This window comes from Prunus dulcis, chromosome 8 (genome assembly GCF_902201215.1).
Source record: "Prunus dulcis chromosome 8, ALMONDv2, whole genome shotgun sequence".
NCBI classification, from domain to species: domain Eukaryota; kingdom Viridiplantae; phylum Streptophyta; class Magnoliopsida; order Rosales; family Rosaceae; genus Prunus; species Prunus dulcis.
Genome location: NC_047657.1, coordinates 4,331,479 through 4,340,850, shown reverse-complemented (window position 1 = coordinate 4,340,850; position 9,372 = coordinate 4,331,479). Strand labels below are relative to the sequence as shown.

Sequence of the window (9,372 nt, the reverse complement as noted above, 5' to 3'; positions counted from 1 at the left end):
TTTCAGATTTCATGTCACCACAATGGTACATGTTACAAAAACTTCCCAAGCGAGAGTTAGGGATATAGAAGGAGGGCATGAGGGGATAAATACGATGATATAATGATAAAAATACTATTCCTTCTTAGCAATAGTAGGGCTTGAGCCATTTTCCATTGATGGGATCCGTTAGCGTGCCTTCCTTGACAGAGATCAAGTGGTAATAGCCACTGCTGTGTACTTCTTTGACTGCGAATGGACCCTCCCATTGCGGGGCAAACTTGGAAGGTCCCGATATCTGTCTTTTCACATGCTCGACAACTTTTAGCACGAGATCTCCTTGCTTGAAAGCTTGAGGCTTAACGGTCCTGTTGTATGCTTGGGCAGTAGTCCTGTGATAAAGTGCCATTTTCCTTTCGGCTTCCATCCTCTTTTCATCCACTGCTTCGAGGTCTAACACACGCCAATCCGAGCATGATTTTGCATCCCATTCAAGATCATTGACAGCCGACACTCTAGCCGTGGGGATGGTGATTTCCACAGGTGAGATGGCATCAGACCCATACACGAGTGAGTAAGGTGAAAAACCAGTAGCACCCCTTGGTGAGGTGCGGTAAGCCCACAAAGAGTCCGGCAGGTGGATGCTCCAGTTTCCCTTATACTCATATACCATCTTGCTCAGAATTCTCAGTATTGTCTTGTTGGTAGCCTCTGCTTGACCATTTCCTTGTGGGTAGTAAGGTGTGGAGCGACGATGCTTGATACCGTAACCATTGAGTGTTGAGCTTATCTGTTTGTTGACAAAAGGCGTGCCATTATCGGTAACCATTTTGTATGGAATTCCAAATCTGCACACGATGTATTCTCGAATGAAATTCGAGACAGCAGCCCCTGTGGCTTTTCGAAGAGGAACTGCCTCAACCCACTTCGTGAAATATTCCGTAGCTGTAAGGATCCATATGTAACCGTCGGAAGGAGGATGAATTGTCCCAATCAAATCAAGCCCCCATGTATGGAAAGGCCATGGGGTGCGCATATCCTGTAACAGTGTTGGAGGTTTATGGCTTAAATTAGCATGGATCTGGCATGTGTGACATTTCTTAACAAAGTCATGTGCATCTTTCTTCATAGTAGGCCAATAGTATCCGAAACTCAGCAGCTGCCGATAAAGCCTCTTCATCCCTTGATGTTCTCCACATTCTCCAGCATGTATCTCCTGCATGACTTGATGAGCCTCCGACCTTTCCAAGCATCGTAGTGGTTCACCATTAAATCCCTTCCTGTAAAGGGTCGCTCCATCCATGAAATATCTCTTTACCGTCTTCTTGAGCTTATAAGCGAGCTTGGCATCGGTTGGCAGAGCTCCCTCAACGAAAAATGCTAGATATGGGGCTCTCCAATCTTCTGCCAGTGACACAGTAAAAGCCTCCTCGGTAGTGGGTACCGTAGAACATTTGGGACAGTTAGCCTGAACATCGGCTGCTTGTTTCCTCATTTCTGGCCAATAATACCCCTTACGCTGCAGGCGCCGATACAAACTGGTCACTGGTTCCAAACTGCAGGTGGCATCGTGTACCTCCTGCAACCTTCTTCTCGCTTCTACCATTCCCACGCATCTAGTCAAAACACCGCCTGGGAGGCGTCTATAGAGTTCCCCAAAGATGAGCACATAGTCTTTCAAGTCCTTAATGCTGCTTTCTCCGCTAAATTCTTTTCTTAACGGCTTTCTCCAGTCATCTTCTTCCAGCAGCTCCTCCTGGACCATTGCCTCTACTACTGGCGTCTCTCTCCTTACCACAGTAATATTAGGTTGCTCCTGCACGTATGAGAGTTTTGATCCCAGTGTAGCCAAAGCATCTGCATACCTATTAGTGACTCCCGGAATGTGTTCCATCACCACCTGCTTAAAGGAATTAATGAGCCTTTCAGCAGCTGTACGATAGAGTGCCAAAGTTGCTTCTTTCACAGCAAAGCTCCCTTGCAATTGGCTCAATACCAGATTTGAATCTCCAATGACCTTCACTCTTTCTGCACCCATTTCCCTTGCCGTAGACAATCCCATGATAAAAGCTTCATATTCCGCGACATTATTTGTGCATGGGAAATCTAGTTTGAATGAGAGAGCTGTGGCCTGCCTTTCAGGATTGATAATCACTACACCTGCTCCTCCACCGTTGGTTGTAGAGGATCCATCAAAGTAGAGGGTCCATGACGCTTCTTCTACAACAGTGGCAACTACTTCCGGCAGTTCTCCTAATACTTCTTTGGACAGAGTAGACTCCTCTACTTCGGGGAATAGGGCTAACATATCAATTACAGCCTGTCCCCTAATAGCCTTCGGGGTCGTACACACAATATCGAACTCAGATAATTGCAGCAACCAGCGTGCAAGGCGTCCTGATAGCACTGGTCTTGTGAGCAAGTATCTCACAGGGTCGGATTTTACTACAAGCTGCAGCTTGTGAGCAAGAAAGTAATGTCGCAATCGTTGTGCAGCATAAACAAGGGCAAGGCATAATAGTTCAGTCTTCGGGTACCTTGTCTCAGCTCCCTTCAATTGTCTGCTTACATAGTAAATGGGGCTTTCTTCCCCCTCACGACTATCTTGGGCAAGCAAAGCTCCAACCGCGGTATTTGTTGCGGCTAAGTAAAGCTTGAGTGGAAATCCCGGGGTAGGTGCCCTCATTGTGGGTAGCCTGGCTATCAGCTGCTGCACTTGTTGGTAAGCCTCCTGGCATTCCTTGCTCCATATGTACGGTTGGCCTTTTTTGAGCAAAGGGGTGAAAGTGCTCATCATAGCAGCAAGCCCTGGAATAAAGCGTCGAATGTACGACAGCCTCCCCATGAAACTTTTCAATTCCTTCGGGTTCTTTGGTGGCGACAAGGATTTTAGGGCCCTAGTCTTTTCGGGATCCACATCTATGCCGCGTTGGTGCACCTGAAACCCCAAGAATTTACCGGATGATACTCCGAACGCACACTTCTTCGGATTCATTTTCAGCCCGTATAGCCGGCACCTTTCCAGCACCTTCCTTAAAACCTCCTGATGTCCCAGTCTGGTTTTAGATTTCACCACAAGGTCATCCACGTAGTCTTCCACCTCTTTTCCCATCATATCATGAAACACTGCCGTCATGGCTCTTTGGTAGGTGGCACCCGCATTTTTGAGACCAAATGGCATGACCGTGTAATAGAAATTCCCATACGGCGTTCGAAAGGCCGTCTTTTCAGCATCCTTGGGCGACATTTTGATCTGATTGTATCCACTGAATCCATCCATAAAGGACAGCATGCCTTGACCCGAGGTTGAATCGATCAATATATCCATGTTGGGCAGCGGAAACTCATCTTTTGGGCAAGCTCGATTGAGGTCTCGGTAGTCTGTACATATTCTAATGACCCCGGTCTTCTTTTTCACGGGAACGATATTTGCTAGCCACGTGGGGTGCTTGATGGGCTTGATGAATCCAGCAGCTAACAGTTTTTCGATTTCCACCTTGATTTGCTTTTCAACCTCAGGATGAAAATTCCTTCTGGGCTGTACGACGGGTCTGGTACCCAGCTCAATATTCAACGTGTGACTCACCAAATTTGGATCAAGGCCGGGCATTTCTTCGTAGCTCCAAGCGAACACATCTCGAAATTCCTTTAACAAAGGCACCAAAACTTCCTTCTCCTCCTTTGTTAAATGGATGCTGATGGAAATGGGTCTTTGGACGACAGGATCATCACTTAAGTCAATTGTCTCCAATTGCTCAGTTACTGCCACTGAGCCATCTTGCATGTGCTTGGGAGCAACCATTGGCTCCTGGAAGGCACAAGGTGAAAGTGCCTTGTCATCTGAATCTTTGCAGTCGTTGGTTTGCATCGCTTCTCCTCCATACTCGGGGCTTTCCCGTAAGACACGGTTAAGCCCCCAATCCCATCATAAGCGGTACACGGTGCGCCCATCGGGGAGCGTTACTTTTGAGCACCGGGGATGATCATAGGCATGATTGTTAGCTTCCGAGTGTCTCTTTCTTCCTCGGTTGATGATGGTGATGAGTTCTTCATTACTTAAATCACGAATTTCTGTCCAAGAAGGGAGACAGGTTCCAAAATCTTTGGATGGGTTGCTTCCAGCATCTGTTCATTCGGTGTAGAATTCAGCTTCCAAATAATGGGCTTCGTTTTTGTTGAATGGTGTCTGATTTCCTGGTATGCGGAGTGGTCTCAGCCCAATTCTTCCTTTCACGCATTGATGGTAAGTAGAGACCACAAGCTTATGTTTATTGAGCCATGGCCTTCCAAGCAGCGCATGATAAGCCACATCCACATCCACGACATAGAATTTTGTAAGTGACCGAATTGGCCCCACCTTTAAATTTACTTGCATATGTCCCACCGTTACTTCACTTTTGTTTCCAAAGCCGCTGATGCTTGTTTGTGATTGGACAATTTTGGATAATGGGATGCCAGCTGCCGTAAGCACAGACAGAGGTAATATATTAACGGAAGAACCTGTGTCTACCAAGGCCCGCCTTATAAACACATCGTTGATCTGTCCTTCCAAGTAAAGTGGCCTTCTGTGATCCGGATACGGAACCTCCATGTCTTCATCCGTGAAAACGATAGCGTTGTCGTTTTCCAAAAATGACCTCTGTGGTTGTGCGGTAAAACAATGAGAATTGGACTCAGAGATGCTCATGAGAGCTGCCGTAGCTGCTTCCCTCGCTTGAGGCCCGAAGTCAAGTTGATCAAAGAGTGATTTGAATTTTGGGTTCCTTTGAAGGACCTGTGAGGCTGTGGGTCCTTGCCTTTTACCTAAATAGCGCTCCATTACAGTTGTTTCAGCCTCGGTAAGAGCATGAAACGTGACGGCCGCTGTTTCCTGTTGTCCTGCGAAGGCTCCCAGGCATTGTTCTCCCAGCGTAAACGCCTTATCAGCTGTGCAATCATCCCATCCTTGAGCGAGCGGCCATGGCGCATCATAACTCGGGGGTTTTGAGTATTTCCGCCAGAAAGCTTTTTCCATATTCCCGCAAGGCTCCCAGATGGCTTCCGGTGGTTTGGGGTCGTCCCTCCATGGATGACAAGGCTCATCGTCATCGAGTAAATCACCAGAACATGTTATGACAGCAACTATTTCCTTTCCCCTTCGTTTTGGCAAAGGGTCCTCATCAATAATCTGCCTTTTAGAGGGAAGCTCAAGAACCCCTTCGTGTATTTTGCCATGCAAGATTTTCCTCAGAGCTTGACAAGCGGTAGTTGGATGTCCCACGAATTGATGGTAGCGACAGTACCTAGGGTCATTCTTTTCTTCTCGGGTGGGGACTTTGTAGGGCCTGAGAGGTTTGATCGCGCCATCAGCGATCATTGTGTCCAGGATGGCATGAAACTCCTCATCTTTGCATGGTAGTGGCGGGTACGTCTCTCGGTCCTTCCTTTTGCGTGCGCTGTAGTCATTGGATGGCTTGTCATCTACAGCTAGCGTTTGGTGCGCCTCCTTCTTCTCATTCCTCCAAGTCCTTTGTCCTGTCGGTTTGACAGACATGCTTGTTTTTCTTACTGCTTCCAACAACCTAGAAAATTGACTGATGCCAATATTTTCCAGGTACACTCTATAATCTGCCACAATGTTGCTGATGCAGATTTCGACAAGTGCCTCTTCATCTTTTTCATCATAGCAATCTAGGGCCAGATCTCGAAACCTTCGTACAAAGTCCACAGGATCTTCACCATACTTCTGGCGGGTATTGTTGAGCTGAGTGGTGGTGACTCTTTCCTCGTGCTGAAAGTATTTTTTACAAACCCTGCCTGCCAGATCGTCCCAAGAACGAATAGAACCCGGCGCCAACGTCGTATACCAGGTATAGGCCCGATCAGTAAGACTTTTTGAAAATTCTCGCAGTCGGAGATTATAATCACCAGCATGTGGTCCTAAGGCATCGATGAAACGACTAACATGCTCCTTTGGACTCCCCTTCCTTCCATCGAAAAGGACGAAGTTTGGTGTTTCGTAGCCTTTGGGATAAGGCTGCTGGAGTAAGCTTGATGGGTAAGGTGGCTGAGGAATGTATTTCCAGTCCTCTTGGCTTCGACTGAGTTCCTTTTCCAGCATGGCCACGACATCCTCCTGGGTAACAAAAGATGGTCCCTTTTGTTCGGACTCTTTTCCAGCAGCAGCAGATTCCTCCTGTGGATGTCGGGTATTTTCTTCGTTTGGCTTAGGAACAGCATTCCTTAGCTCTTTGATGGTGTTCATCATCTCTCTTTGGGTTTCCCCCATAGTCTGCATAGCCGTAATAAGGTCTGTGAGGGTAAAAGCTCCCTCACTTGCACGTTCTTGCTGCCTAGAGGAGGCATTTTGTCGTGATTCAGAATCACCGTGGTCAGATCCGCCTTGAGAGGCCATGGTATTGCTCCTAGTCTTCTTTTTTGGAGGCATTAGCGAAAAAATGGCAGCTTGGTCCCCAGCAGAGTCGCCAATTTATGTTGGGGCCTTTTTGTTCCAGCAGCCTGACGAATGGGCTTGGGCTGCCGTAAGAAGAGAAGTGAGCAAAATTCCCCAAGTGCCTGGGTTCGATACCAAGCGCCTGGAAGAGTGTTTTTCACAGAATCTGATGAAACTGTTACGCAAACACTCTCAGGCTTCCTTCACTAATAGCCCAAACAAACTTAACCAATTTTACAGAAGAGCTTGGCTTGGAGAGCATGTGGCATGGGAGCTAGGCTTTCACAGGTTTAGCAATTTTGAGAGAGAGAGATGAGTTTTCCTATGGAGGAGGGAGGTTTAGAGCAGGCAAAGGAAGATTTGGCTGGTTTCCTTCCTAATGGAGGAAGAAAAAACGAATGGAGGAGGAGATGGGGTGGCTTGAGTAGATTTTCCAGCTGCTTGACAATGCTTGGTCGAGCTCTGGAAAAAATGGGTTGGTTCTTCTGGGTAGCAGAAGTCCTCCTTTTATAGCCACTAAGGGTTCTAATTCCGTCATACTTCCCTCCCTCTTTCCATTGTTTTCCCCCACTTCGTCCTCTTTTATGAATTCCGTCCGCCCAAGACATATGGGTAAGGAACCCATTTGTGGTTCCAAGGTTTCGGTCTTGCTGGCCCCTTCTCAAAGAGGTGAAGAGCCGCCTGCTTTTCTCTCGACCTTTGCTATGCAAGCTGCCAGGACAATGGAAGGGAAAGGAGCTGCGCTTTACTCGACGGGTAAACCCCTTACTCATGTGGATTTCCTCTGGTTTTTTGAGAGGGTTGCCGTTTGACTCTCCTGGATAGGGACAAACGTGCTTGGCCAGATATTTTACAGGGAGTTTGGGCTGGGCTTTTCTTTCCTAGGCTTTGAATTGATGATATGTCGTTCTGGTCAATCTACTGGGCTTTTCGTCAAGCTGCCGGAAGCAGCCTGCCAATTGTGCCTTAACAGCATGTTTAGTCCTTCTAATTGTCCCAACCTTTCCTAACGGGCTTTGCACTTTTTTTCTAAGGTATTGGGTCATGCTCTCTCTTCTCTCATGCTGACCCATGTGTTTCGGGCCGAGGGAATAGGCTTGAGTTTTGGGTCCCCCAAGTGATCCGAAACTACCATTCCCTTGGCTCGTCAATGAGTCCTGTGAAAGCCCATTGCCATCCATACCACAACCCGTTCAAGCAAGCCCCAGGTAATTTTGGTGGCTTGGGTCCACCTAAGCTTGTAACACATTTCGGCGTTGGCATGGCAGTTCCGACACCTATGCTTGTGCTTGGATTTTTATCCTATCATCACAGGCCATAGCCGAGTTCGATAGGAGTGAGCATGTTTTTTTTTGTAAAGTTAGCATGCTTTGGGTCTCCCCGCACGTGCTTGTTTGACGTAGCATGTGGCCCGTAGCTCGTATTAATTTGTTCCCTAAATTTTCTTGTGTTCATTTGGCCCCTATTGGGCCAATAATCACCTTAGGCTTAGCCCCTTGGATTTTTGGGCCTCAACAGTATGTAATTGCATACAAATTCATAAAACCAAATATTCATGGATGCATGATATGTATTGGTAGTGTGTACATGTCGGGTTTCTACCGTCTATCCCTCCCAGGGAAGAAGCCACACTGGGACCAGTGTGGTCCTAGGCCCCCACTCAAGTTTTGTGTTAGTTTAAAAGTAATATACTGTCATGTATTTCTAGATGTATATTATTTCAAATACTTTGCGTTTCGATATGCACTCGCAAGTGTTGTGGCGAACCTATTAAGGCACAACGAGGTGCTTCAAATTGCTCATTTGCTCAGCTGGTGGTCATGCACTCCACGTGTACAGATTACCTTATTTTCATTTTGAGTATTTAAGTAAATGTCTTTGTCCTTTTACTTTCATTTATTTTTATATTACTCCATTTACTTAAGTTTACAATGTAAATAAGGAAGTACTCCTTATTTGGATTCAAATAAAAATACTAGAAAATCAAATTCCCACCAAATCAAAATATGAAAAATCGATTTTAGTGCAAAATATGATTTAGGCTAAAAATAATGGCTCATTAAGTCAATATATACTTCATACTAAAATCCCATAAAATTAAGTTTTCTTATTTGATGTGTAAGGAATAAAAGCCGGCAAAAATTATCTTGAGAAAATGTTTATTCCGTAAAATCATTTTTCATACTTAATCAATATTTTTACATAAAACATTTTTTCATGTATGATATGAATGCATGAAGGGACCTAAAGTTTCTTTTTTTTTTTTTTTAGTTTGTGAAATTTTGTTTTTTTTCTTTCTATTGGGTTTAATGGGGGAAAAAGCTTTAAAGATATTTGCTAAATCGCTACTATTTGTCTATCTCTTGCAATTTTTCTTGCTTAGAATGTATTTGTCTATCTCTTTGTCGAGGACAATTATGATTGCAACCAATAAGCAATATAGTTCTTGACATATGTGATAAATATATTTATACTATTCTTTGTATGTATTGTGAGTTCAAATTTTTGATTCTTTATAATTTGTAAGAGGCCCCCACACACATGAAATCCTGGCTTCACCACTTATCCCTCCCATACCATTTGAGTTGGCTATATATAGCTAGTTAATGATGTTTATGTCACTTTGATTATCAATTTCTAGTAGTTATTCCAACTTGTAGAAATTTGAAAAATATATTTATAATTTTTAAGTTATTCTTCAAGAGTTATACTTGAAAAACAAAATCATCTAAACTCGAAGTTGTTTGATCATTTAATATATGCAACAACAAAAAACAGATTTTGTTAAAAAAATTAAAACAAAAATGTGGACAATCAAATCACTAAAAACTTTCAAATTCAACTGATTTTTTCTGTGAATAATCCAAGAAAGAAAATGTCAAACCTGAACGATTCTGATAATTATGTTATAATCTAGAAATAAGATGCCCTTACACTAGACATCATGGTTACTATAGAAA

The 9,372-nt window shown here is 44.6% G+C and overlaps 1 protein-coding gene across 1 annotated transcript; it reads right to left on the bottom strand.

The window, feature by feature from the left end:
- Positions 1-124: 124 nt before the first annotated feature.
- LOC117638293 lies at positions 125-3,847 on the bottom strand. The gene has a single exon (XM_034373432.1). The coding sequence runs from the start codon at positions 3,845-3,847 to the stop codon at positions 125-127; it is 3,723 nt and encodes a 1,240-aa protein (XP_034229323.1).
- Between the last annotated feature and the right edge of the window lie 5,525 nt (positions 3,848-9,372).